Source organism: Sus scrofa, chromosome 17, assembly GCF_000003025.6.
Source record: "Sus scrofa isolate TJ Tabasco breed Duroc chromosome 17, Sscrofa11.1, whole genome shotgun sequence".
NCBI lineage: Eukaryota > Metazoa > Chordata > Mammalia > Artiodactyla > Suidae > Sus > Sus scrofa.
This window is the reverse complement of record NC_010459.5, coordinates 17,507,244-17,520,572: the sequence shown is the minus strand read 5'-3', so window position 1 is coordinate 17,520,572 and position 13,329 is coordinate 17,507,244. Positions and strand designations below refer to the sequence as shown.

At 38.8% G+C, this 13,329-nt stretch overlaps 1 protein-coding gene across 4 annotated transcripts in view; it reads right to left on the bottom strand.

Annotated features, from left to right (window-relative positions):
* Nucleotides 1-13,329, bottom strand: part of PLCB1 (phospholipase C beta 1) — a 738,118-nt gene that overhangs the window by 224,742 nt on the left and 500,047 nt on the right. For all 4 annotated transcript variants that reach the window (XM_021077401.1, XM_021077400.1, XM_021077402.1 and 1 more), the window contains 3 exons: nt 5,922-6,001; nt 3,872-3,925; nt 2,239-2,314 (listed from right to left, as the gene is read on the bottom strand). In XM_021077401.1, coding sequence (XP_020933060.1) covers nt 2,239-2,314; nt 3,872-3,925; nt 5,922-6,001 — 210 coding nt within the window. The remainder of the gene's footprint in view (nt 1-2,238; nt 2,315-3,871; nt 3,926-5,921; nt 6,002-13,329) is intronic.

The following is a 13,329-nucleotide window of genomic DNA, read 5'->3' as shown; positions in this document are numbered from 1 at the left end:
GCTCAAGGAAACATTTATTTCCTAGCTCCAAAACTGACTTCGATTTTTAGATATTTTTATAGCATTCTTAATTCTATAAAAGTACACTTTACTATGAATAATGAGCTTTCAAAACTTCATGATGGAAGTTGATGATATTTTTAAAATATCTCCAATTTGTTTTCAGAAAATTGTCACAATGTTTAATTTAAGAAAGATAAATATTTTTTCAATTTAAATATAACTTCTGTTATTTGAATCTCAATTGAATCCAGTTGAAATTGGTCTGAAAGTGTGAAACTCCAATAGACATAGTGGATTGTAAAGACTCAATTTATATCTATTGACTGAATAGTCAGAATCTAATTGTTTAGAAAATTGCAATTTACAGAGAGTTGATTGATGGATTTGATTTTCTATTCAGCTTCATTTTCCTAGTCTTTCTTTCCCTTAGATAGGTTTATAATAAGTTAACAATTTTGATCATTTTTTTCCTGCAAGCTATTTTCCAGTTAAAGGTCAAATCAGGAGCAACTACAGAGGAAAAAAATTCTTTGCACTTTTTTCTAAACTCATGTCTCATGATTTCTTTTCATGCTTAAATACAGTGTTCTGTAATATGCTGAGTTATTTCCAGCCTCAGAGTTTTGTATATGTTCTTTTCTTTTTTCTGGAATGAGCTTCTCTTATTCTCAATGGCAGGGCTCATGCCTTTTGTTCATGGAGTTCCCTCCATTTACAGTGTCAGTCACATGTCTGACCAGCTCTCAGAGACTCTATGGTCCTTGAATCCTGGCACTGGAACTTCATTTTGCTCCTACCATGTTCTTAGTGATGAAAAACACGTAGTAAGAGTTCAATAAATATTTGTTGAGTCAATGACAGGACCTTAAATGTTATATTATTCCTCATGTAAAGCATCAAACCAAAAAGCAATAATAAACAAGTCTGATCATTATCTTTTGCATATTAAGGTGAAGGTTAAATGTTTGGGGAAACTTTCCATAGCTCTGCCCAGTGTTTGAAGCGTCAGCAGCTTTTTTGGTGCAGAGACCCAAAAATAGATAATGGAGAGTTACGCTTTTTTCCTTGTTACCTACCAAAGTTGTCAATAAACTTTACTTTTTTTCTTTTTTTTTTTCTTTTTTTTTTTTTAGCTGCACCGGAGGGATATGGAAGTTCACCTGCTAGGGATTGAATCCCAGCTTCAGCTGTAACCTGTGCTGCAGCTGCGGCAATGCTGGATTCTTAACTCACTGTGCTGGCCTGGGGATGGAATCCCAGCGCCACAGAGATGATGTGGGATACTTTAACTCGCTGTGGTGCAGTGGGAACTCCCTAAACTTCACTTTTCTGGAAAAGATTCACAGGAAGAACTGGCTGATGCAATTGGTGCAAGAGCCCTTGATACTTTTCATAACTTAATCTTAGGTTTCAGAATGGCTTCTCAGCTTCATTCAGTGCAACTTTAATGTCACCTCAGCTTGTTTCAAGAGGCTCAAAGGTTCTTTGGGTATAAGTGTTATTTTTGCTTACTTGTTGCTTAGATACTAGGATAAAAGTAATTTGCAATAGAAAGGAGAATTCTGCATATAGCACAAGAAAAACGTTTTATGCAAGACTCTATTACCCCAGAAACAATGCTGACATCTCATTTTTTTAAGAGCCAGGTGTGTAGAAATGCATTGAAATGAAGGCAGATTATTTTATGTGATAATGTATATTGAATGTCTTGAATGCATTGGGGAAAAAAAACCAAAAGCATGTTACTTCTTTGTTTGTCCCTTCATCTGTTTAACCACCATTGAACAAAGTAGGCAGTCTCCCACCTGTTTTGATCCTGCACCCCTCTCAGCAAGTCTTTTGAACACTGTCCTGCATGGTATGTTAATATATTTACTTACACATATGTACTACCATTCTAATTGTTTATTAACTTCTAAATCTTAAACTTAGATGTTTAAAAAGGGCAGGATAAGATGAAATTAATACTTTTAAATCTTCCTAATTATAATCCACTGAGTGAGGCCAGGGATTGAACCTGAAACCTCATTGTTCCTAGTTGGCTTCGTTTCTGCAGTGCCACAACAGGAACTCCTTTTTTTTTTTCTCATATATTGTAAATTTTAATGAATAAGTCCTAAGAGCTTCTTAATTTAAAAAAAAATGTTTGGGTAATACTGGGACAAGATGTATTATTTTAGTATGATTATTTAGGGCTATTTTTTGGTGCTAGCTTGGGGAAGGTAACATGCTTACCCTTGAAGATGGAAGACTGCAAGCCTCTAAAGCGGTTTCCACTCGCTTCCGGTCTGCTGAGAACAAGCGGTATATGCTGTGAAGTGAAAGCATACCATGTGAGAGACACTTAAAAGGCATGCGGATCACACTTGTAGATAACACCAGCTGAAGCATTCCATTAAATCAACCCTCTTTATCATTGATCTTTAAAGAACTTTAAAGATATTATTCCACATCAGCATATGTGCTCTGAAAGATCTATGTGTGTGCTTTTTAAAATCAAAGTGTCTAATAGAAAAATTAATATTCTGGTGATGACCCAATTAAAAAACATTAAATAACCTCTAGGATTAAGCACTAAAATAAATATCCTTGACAACAATCTCTCCTTTCTGCTACCCACTGCTCTAAAGGTGTATACTGTTAATATTATTAATAATAATATATTAATAGTATTAATTATTACTACTAATTTAATATTTTTAGGAGCAGAAGACCATTGGTAGCTAGTAAGTTAAAGGTTAAAGGCTTTTGGCTGAATACGGTCTAGAGATGTGCTTTCTTTGGTTAGTAGTTTAGTATTAAAAGCAACGTGGATGGACTTAGAGACTATCATACTAAGTGAAATAAATCAGAGCGAGAAAGTCAAATGTCATACTATATTACTTAAATGTGGAATCTAAAAAAATGATACAAAGGAACTAATTTCAAAACAGAAACAGACTCACAGATTTGAAAAACAAATTTATGGTTATCAAAAGGGAAACATGGGAGGGAGGGATAAATTAGGAGTTTGGGATTAACATATACACACTACTATATATAAAGTAGATAACTAACAAGGACCTACTGTATAGCATGGGAAAATCTATTCAATATTCTATAATAACCTGTGTGGGCAAGCAATCTGAGAAGGAATAGATATGTGTAAACGTACAACCCATTCATTTTGCTGTACCCCTGAAACTAACAACATTGTAAGTCAACTATACTCCAATAAAATTAAAAAACACACACACACACACATACACATTTTATATATATATATATATATATATATAATTTAAGTACTGGACAATGTACTATAATAATTTGGATTTATGAGTTCTATTGAAACATTAGGAAATCTAGTGTCTGGAGCCCACCAGTCCCACAGGGAACATGGTGGAGCTGAGTTGTCCTTTTCTCCTTTTGATGGGATTTCATGCTTCAGTTTTCTTTCCTGCTCCTGGGCTGCTTCATCATGTATGTTCCCTGCCTGGCTTCTGTTGACATTTGAATTTGCAACCCCTGCTTTGAGGCTAATGTCATTGTGGTAGAAAGAGGCACCAAGGTCACTCAGTTTCCATTCCTAGAATAGACCTGGGTCTCAGATGGTCTTTTGGGTTTAGCAGTAAAGTTCCACCCCCTCCAACCCCTTCCTGCTTTGGTGTGTTTTGAAAGTGATGCCACAGGAAAGGGGGGAGGCCCAGGAAATCTCTATGAGAAAACCAGCTACCCTGAGGTGCGTAAGTAGTGTGTGGGTGGGGTTACCATGTATTCCCATGCTCCCACTTGGGCCGGTGGAGAAATAAAACAGAGCCATGGCACAGATTCAAATCTTTGAGGGGGAAAATAAAAGAGAATAATGTGAAATGCTCACGCAGCTTACTTTTTGAGAGGAATGCGTCCTTCTGGAGTGACTTGCAGCTTAAGTTTAGTATAGCTGTTGGAGAAACAGAAACAAGTGTTTAACTTCTAAAAAGCTTTTTATTGAAGAACAAAATGCACAGAAAAGGGCTCGTGCATATGGACTCTTTGCTGAATTTTCACAAATTGCCCAAGTTTCTGCAATCAGCATTCAAATCAAGAAGAAGCCCCTCTCTTGCCCACTTCCAGAACCTGTCCCCAAATGGGAACCATTATCCTGACTTTGAACAGCTCAGATTATTTTTGTACTTTATGTAATTGAATCACATTCTTTTGTGTCTGGCTTCTCCTTCTTTTTTTTTTTTTTTAATCGTCACAACTGTGGCATATGGAAGTTCCTAAACTAGGGGTTGAATTGAAGCTGCAGCTGAGGCCTATGCCACAGCTATGGCAATACCCCAGCCAAGTGACCGACACTGCTGCTTGTGGCAACGCCAGATCCTTAACCCACTGAGCAAGGCCAGGATTGAACTTGCATCCTCATGGAGACTACATCAGGTCCTTAACCCAATGAGCCACAATGGGAACTCTGTGTCTGGCTTCTTTCACTCAATATTGTGTTTTAAAGATCCATCCATATTTTTGCTTTTCATTGTAGATCTTTCCCTCTCATTACTGTATAGTATTCCATTGTGTCAATATACAACTCCATTTTTCTCTTCAGCTGCTTCTGGACATGTGGCTAGAGAGAAGGAGTCGTAGAACTTACAAACTCTGTTGATGGGTGTGCAAACTGGGACTACCAACTGCTCTCACTATGACACAGCAATCCCATACCTAGGTGTAGGTGCAACAGAAATGCCTATAATGTGTTCACTGAAAAGCATGGTCTAGAATGTACATAGAAGCTATTCACAGGGACATAGCTATTGGAAATGGACATTTGCAGTAAATAGGATGAGCCAACTAGATGTTTTGCAAGTTATGCAATGTTTCAGGTAAAACATCTTATTTACCTCTTCTCACCTTTCATTAACATTATGTGGCACAACAGATGTTCTAGAAATGTCTGTTAGAGGAAGAATGGTAAGATCAAAGAAAATGAAAAAAGAGTAATAAAGGAAGGGGAAGAGGGAAAAGGATATAGGAAGGGTCCTTGAGGTGACAAAGTAAAGTGATGAGATGATCACATGAAAGAGTATTTGAGTGAAGACACAGTAAAGGAACTCACTGACGGGTGTGAGGAAATGTGGGCTGGAGTCTTCAGTCTGGAACTATGGGGATGGGATGTCTTACAGAAGAAGAGCGAAGAGAGCAAGTCGTTAAATAAAATAAAGGACCACCTAGTAATGTTTCTGCTTGTGGTTTTGATTTCAAGGCTTCCCAGCCTCCTGGACATCCACAGTTTCCAAAGTGAAAACAACTAGCTTTCCTGGCTGCTCATCTGGCAGAGATCATTATTTTCCTTGGTCAAATAAATTTCAGAAGAGACTGTGTAATTCCAGAGCTATTGAGTAATCCTGTTTTGCTCTCTTTCCTTTTCTTTTTCATTCTGCTCTTTCCTCTACATCCTTTTTCTCTTTTCTTACTAACCCTTGCTGCAGTGGTCTATCATGGCAGGAATCAGGACATCAGCCTATTGATTTAAGTAGCATCTATCACAATTTCTCAGACTCAGAATTGAGTCCCATATGTTGTTCATTCTCTTCCTCAGATTAATAATTGATACAACACAGGCAGATGTAGGACCAAAGATGCTCTGAAATGAATAATTTTTGGTTCTGAGTACAGCTGCCAGGATTTGGAAGTATCTCCTTACTGTGTGTCAAAGGCATTGACATTCAGCGGAGCACAGTGTAACGCGGATATGCCATTCTGAGGACAGAGCCAGCTTTCCTGGAAGTCTTCCAATTCCAAACAGTGGACATATCAGTTCTCTAACAAGTCCCACAGGGAAATTTATGTTTATCAATGTGAGAAGCCAGTGGAGCATAAACAAAAGACTCACAAAGGAGAAAGGAAACTGACTCAGATGAAGTAACACCCTTAGCAATAAAATTAGAGCTACTTACGCTTTTTCCAGAAATGCGTCCCTGGACATGTTCTGGGCCAGCAGGTTTGTTGCCAAACTGAAAACCTCATTTGTCCATTCCTGAAAAATGTAAATCGCACTCGTGCTAGCTTAAATACTGTACAGTCATTAGACACATGTTTTTAGCCAGGCTACTAGGAAGACAAATTAGCTCAATTTGTACACCTAAGTTTTTTATTTTTTCTGTGAAAATGATATAGTTAAATTCAAATCCTGAGTGACTACTCCTTTCCTAAGGAAATGTTCTTTATCCATAAACAAAATTCTATCTACTTTAAAAAATACCTACAGATAAATAACTGGTGTGTTGCCTCTAATATCCAAGCATGTCTAACTATTTTCCTGGAATATAAACAGATAAAGAGTTTAAAATATAGCCAAATATATTTTCATCACACCTGCAAATAGGGTCTTCCTATTTCACCAGTCAAGCCAAAGTAGCTATACCCAGCAATCTGATCTTTAAATGTTAATTGCAGTTCTAGTAGTTCTCTAAACTGGTTGCAGTCACAATGCCATACAATATCCAGTGCAATGTCATATTCTACACCAGCTCGATAAATCCCTTACTACTGTCCTAATCTCAATCCCTACCTCACACCATTCACCACTGATATCTCTTGGCTTCCAGGAAAATGGAAAAGAGTAAATCTACAAAAAAATTTTGAAGTTCCATTCTGGGTGATAATGTTAAATGCACAATTAACATTCTGGGCCAGAGCAAACAAAGCAAAACAAAACAAAAAACTTCTAATAGAAGATGACATAAGGACTAAATAATGTAATCATTTGATGTAGTTGACTTGGCTCTCTCCTCAATGAAATCATGTTTTTTCTTTTTTTTTTTTTTTTTTTTTTTTTTTAGTTTAACAGCTTTTCCACCTTGTTTTGTTATTTCTACTGTAGTTGTGTTGGTCTTTTGTGTTTTGCCTCCTGATTTAAGGCATTGATAATATGCTGTTGTGTAATACAGTAATATTTGAGGTAGAATTTGGGGTATAGAGTGTTGGGAGAGGAAAGAGGGTGCTCTAGGCAGTGCTTTTTTTGGGTTGTTTTTGTTTGTTTTTATGGCCGGCATATTAAATCTGAGCTGAAGATAACAGCAATGTCAGATCCTTTAACCCACTGTGCCCAGTGGGGATTGAACCTGCACCTTCAGTGACCTGAGCCACCTCAGTGGGAGCTCCTGGTTGGTTTTTGTTTTTTACTTTAAAATATTGAGTTTATTTAAAAAATAAGCACAGTAAAAACTGTCACACAAATTAAGTTATCAATGAAAGACACTATTATCAATTCAAGTGTACATATGTAACTCCTCAAATTAAAAACCTTTAATTTTCCTTGAAGCCTTTTTCATTCTGAGGTTATATAAAATTAAGCAGGACAACATAAATATTAAATGAAAATCAATTTTGCACAAATGATTGCGATCAAGCAGTTTAAATTATCCCTTGAAGTACCTGTACTTCAGGAAAGAAAATCTGAGATGACAGCATTGTATATGCTATAAAAAGATTCCCACTATTCCATGGGGTATGTCTTAGTGTCAGGATTCAGTGGGAATGGGGCATGGGCTAAAGGGAATTGGAAGAAAGACGGGAAGTTACCACAAAATAGGAGAGTTGAGGTGAGAGTAAGGAGAGCATTTAATGTCTTGTTCAGTTTTCTGGAGAGAGTTTAGCAAAAAATCTAGTATCACTGAAGGCTTTTCTTTTAGGGTAAGAGGTAAGGAGAGCCAGGGCTAGACGGTATGTTAAGGAGGTTATCTGGCAGCCAAGTGCAGGGTGGAACTGAGGGTGAGAAACAAAACAGTGGGAACTCAGTTAGGAAACTGTCACAGTCCAGTCAAATATTGAAACCTTGGACTCTATAGACTATTGGTGGAGGGCTTGGGGAAGACAGCACTGAAGAGCAGAAAGTGAAGCAAACTTGAGGTACACACAGAAAAGTTTTGCAATAACTTTTTTTTTTTTTTTTTTTTGGTCTTTTTGCCTTTTCTAGGGCCACTCCCATGGCAAATGGAGGTTCCCAGGCTAGGGGTCGAATCGGAGCTGTAGCCACCGGCCTACACCACAGCCACAGCAACGCGGGGTCCGAGCCACGTCTGCAACCTACACCACAGCTCAAGGCAACACTGGATCCTTAACCCACTGAGCAAAGCCAGGGATCGATTCCGCAACCTCATGGTTTCTAGTCGGATTCGTTAACTGCTGCACCACGACGGAACTCCCTGCAATAACTTTTTAACAGCTTTAAAACAAAATTTCTCAAATAGGTTATTTATGGCTAATAACTACTGGCACTGATTTTTAAAATATGTATCTGGTATGGCATTTTCCAGGCTATGGGTCAAACTTCAGACTTTTCCAGCTCCATGGCAACCTTATGCATTGGTGAAAGCATTTATAATTGGGGGCAATGTACCATTTTGTGTTTACCGTGGGCTGATTCTACACCAGAAATAGGTACAGTAAGACATTATGAAGAGCTGGTGAGATTTAACTGCGCCTGACCTTTTAGTTTGAAAGCTAAGACTTCCATTATATCTGGTCCAATAGAAATATAATGTGAGCCGCACATACAATTTAAAATTTCCAGAGAGTTCCCTCATGGCTCAGCATGTTAAGGATCCAGCGATTATGTCGCTGCTGTGCATGGGTTTGATCCCTGGCCTAGGAACTTCCTCATGCCAAGGGCATGCCAAAAAAAAAAAAAAAAAATGCAGTAGCCACTTTATAAAAAGTAGAAATAAGCAGGTGGAAATAATTTAAGAATATACTTTACTTAACCCAATATTTCAAAAATATTATTAATCATATAATCAACATACAAATTACTGAGATATTTTATAGTCTTTTTATGGGCTTAGTCTTTGAAATGAGGTGGGAATTTTGCACTTGCAGTCCATCTTAGTTTGCACTGGCAACCTTTCAAGCGCTCAACAGCTACACGTAGTTGGGAGCTATGGCTGCAGCAGTGGTCAGTGTAGGTCTTCTATATCCTTAGCTCTTTCTGTGAGTTCTCTATAAAGCCAGCTGAAAGACAGCATCAACACCACCTTCATGGCACAGCCACGGTTAGCTCATTCAGAAAGTAAAACATAATTTATTTCATCACATTCTCGGAATGCGAGTATCTAAATTCCCAAGTGTGGAATTCCTAGAATCCACTGACTTCCTACAGTCTTTTGTGATATGCAGAAGATCTGACCTAGATCGAATCAAAGATTCGGGGACTAAAGCAGTGACCAAGGAAACTTTGGAAATAATCTAACTCTTGGTTGGGTACAGGTCTTTGTACCACACTGAGCTAAAACAGCATGTATCTTTTGTTTGTTTGTTTTTGTTTTTTTGTCTTTGTAGGGCTGCACCCAAGGCATTTGGAGGGTCCCAGGCTAGGGGTCAAGTCAGAGCTGTAGCTGCCTGCCTATACCACAACCAATGCAGCAATGCAGGATCCAAGCTGCATTTTCGACCTACACCACAGCTCACAGCAATGCCAGATCCTTAACCCACTGAGCAAAGCCAAGGATCAAACCCATGTCCTCTTTTTTTTAAAAATAATTTTAATTATAGTTGATTTATGTTATGTCAACTTCTGCTATACAGCAAAGTGACCCAATTAGATATTTTATATACATATATATATACATACAGTTTTTTTTCTCACATTGTCCTCCATCATATTTAATCGCAAATGATTAGATATAGTTCACTATGCTATACAGCAGGATCTCATTGCTTATCCTCTACAAATGGATTACTTTGCATCTTCTAACCCCAAACTCCCCATCCATCCCACTCCCTATCTTTTCCCCTTGGCAACCACAAGTCTGTTTTCCATGGCTATGAGTTTGTTTTTTTCTGTAGATAGGTTCATTTGTACCATATATTAGATTCCAGATATAAGTGATATCATATGGTATTTGTCTTTCTCTTTCTGACATTTCACTTAGCATGAGAGTCTCTACTTGTATCCATGTTGCTGCAAATGACACTATTTTGTTTTCCTTTATGGCTGAGTAATATTCCATTGTAGGTACCATGTCTTAATCCATTCATCTGTCAATGGACATTTAGGTTTTTTCATGTCTTGGCTATTGGGAATAGTGCTGATTCCATTGTAGGTACCATGTCTTAATCCATTCATCTGTCAATGGACATTTAGGTTTTTTCATGTCTTGGCTATTGGGAATAGTGCTGATTCCATTGTAGGTACCATGTCTTAATCCATTCATCTGTCAATGGACATTTAGGTTTTTTCATGTCTTGGCTATTGGGAATAGTGCTGCAATGAACATAGAGGTGCATGTATCTTTTTCAATGAGTGTTTTGTCTGGATATATGCCCAGGAGTGGGATTGCTGGATCACATGACCATGTCCTCTTGCATACTAGTTGAGTTCATTAACCACTGAGGCCTGACAGGAACTTCATGACATGTATCTTATTTGGGGTTCCCCCAAAGCAGACCCCAAGACAAAGATTTATGAAAAATGGGTTTATTACAAAGTATTTCCTGGAAACATTATAGGGGTGTGAGCAGGATTGGATGAGAAGAAGGCAGAATGGTAAAATACCAAGCAAACTCCTGCAGATGGTAATGTTGGCTTAATGCCTTTCTGTATAGATTTTCTCAAAGTGAAGTTTTCTCTTTTTTAATTTTATTTTTTAAGAGTTTTATCAAAGTATAGTTGATTTACAATGTGATACTTCATGCTGTACAGCAAAGTGATTTAGTTACACATGTGCATGTCCATTCTTTTTCAGATTCTTTCCCCATATAAATTACCACAGGATATTTAGTAGAGTTCCCTGTGCTATACAGCAGGTCTCCTTTGGCTGTATAGCAGAATGTACATATACCAGAATGTACATATGCCAGTCCCAAACCCCCAGTCCCTCCCTCCTCCCACCTGTCCCGCTTTGGTAACCATAAGTTTGTTTTCAAAGTCTATGAGTCTGTTTTTGTTCTGCAAATAAGTTCATTTGAATCCTGTTTTTAGAGTCCATATTAACAACATCACTAATTTGAGAAATGCAAATCAAAACTGTGATGAGATATCACCTCACATCAGTCAGAATGGCCATCATCAAAAAGTCTATAAACAATAAACGCTAGAGAGGGTGTGGAGAAGAGAGAACATTCCTACACTGTTGGTGGGAATGTAAATTGGTACAACCAATATGGATAACAGTATGGAGGATCCTCAAGAAACTAAACATAGAAAGAACTAATATATGGAATATCTGTCGTGACTCAGAGGAAATGAATCTGGCATCCATGAGGACACAGGCTTGTTACCTGGCCTCGCTCAGTGGGTTAAGGATCCAGCATTGCCATGAGCTGTGGTGTAGGCTGCAGACGTGGTCACATCTGGCATTGCTGTGGCTGTGGTGTAGGCCATCAGCTACAGCTCCAATTCGACCCCTAGCCTGGGGACCTTCATATGCTGTGAGTGAAGCCCTAAAAAGACCAAAAAAAAAAAAAAAAAGATCTAACATATGATTTAGCAATATTCTACTCCTGGGCATCTATCCAGAGAAAACCATAAAAGATACTTGCATCACCACAATGTTCATAGCAGCACTATTTACAATAGCCAAAACATTGAAAAGCAACCTAACATCTGTCAACAGGGGAATGGATGAAGAAGATGTGGTACATATATACAATGGAATACTAGTAAGCCATAAAAAATAATGAAATAACGCCATTTTCAGCAGCATGGATGGACCTAGAGATTATCATACTTAAGTGAGCAAAGTGGAGTTTTCTGATGAGCGGCAAGGAAGCTGAAGTATGGCGATTCCTCTCTCTATTAGTCTTGGGTAAAGGCTGCTGGAAGGGAATGGAAACCCCCAGCCACTTTCTGCTTCCCTGATAGCAGGCAAAGTGGGTTCCAGAATCCAGAGGGCACAGCCAACAAAGATACATGGGTGCTGGCTGTTGGAAGTAAAGACCCACTTGGATTTTGTGTGTGGAAATTGTGAAAGCATTGAAGGGGGTATGGGCAGAGCACTGCTAGAGATAGCATCAGCAGGATAACAAATGCCAGGACTTTTGGGTACCAGAAGTAGCTACATTGTGTAATTAGGGCATATGCAGGATTTCCCATCAGGGCTCAGCCGTAACGACCCTGACTAACATCCATGAAGATGTAAGTTTGACTCCTGGTCTTGCTCCTGGGTTAAGGATATGGCATTGCTGTGAGCTGTGGTGTAGGTATTAAACTCAGCTCGAATCTAGCACTGCTACGGATGTGGGGTAGGCTGGCAGCTGCAGCTTTGATTTGCCCCTTAGCCTGGGAACTTCCACATGCCATGAGTGGAGCCCTAAAAAGACAAAAAAAAAAAAAAGTGGGGCACGTGCAACCAAAGCATTGGAGAAATTCACTCACATGTATTCTAGAGCAGGGCTTCTCAAACTTTCATGTTTCAACAAATCACTAGAGATTTTGCTGAAATGCAAATACTAGATGCAAATTCTGGGTAGGGGTCCAGGAAAGAAGGGGTGAGGACTGGGGAGGGGGAGGGACGAAGAATCTTTATCCCAAGAGAGGTCTATGCCGGATGGTATTATGAGCAGCAAGAGGACTTACAGCATTGATCAAAAACTTGAGAGAAATGCACGACTTTAAGCTCCACACCAGATCCTCTGACTCAGAATCTGCATTTTTTTTTTCTGGAAACTTTTCTATATTTCATGTATGTTAAAGTTTAAGGGTACTGCTGGGCCAGGGGTAGCACTTTGAGTAGTATGGTGACCCATGACTAGCTTTCGGACACATTATTATTATTATTATAGTAGTAGTAGTAGTAGTATTATTAGTATTATTTTGAACAGCCACACCTGCTGCATATGGAAGTTCTTGTACCAGGGCTTGAATTGGAGCTGCAGCTGCCAGCCTACAACACAGCACTGGCAACACCAGACACGAGCCACATCTACAACCTACACTGCAGCTTGTGGTAAAGCCAGATCCTTAAATCACTGAGCAAGGCCCGGGATTGAACCCACATCCTCACAGACACTGTGTTCTGTTTTTAACCCACTAAGCCACAATGGGTACTCCAGGATGCACTATTCTAGTCTTTGTCTACTTGCTTACCAAGCAAATAAAGAAATTATTTTGGTTATTTGCTTTAGAATAGCCAAAAAGTCCTTGTAGTTTTATTAAGAACAACATGGCTAAGAGATGGGGCCAGAGCAACTTAAAGCAGCCTGGGCCCATCATGCGATTAGGACAGATGCTTGGCCACAGGGTAGACAGATTCCACTCTGGCAGTGTTCTCATAAATCCAGCTCAGGGCCCTGGTTAGCTTGACTTTGAAAGGACAGCTTCTTTTTTGTTTGTTTGTTTTGCTTTTTATGGCCACACCTGGGGCA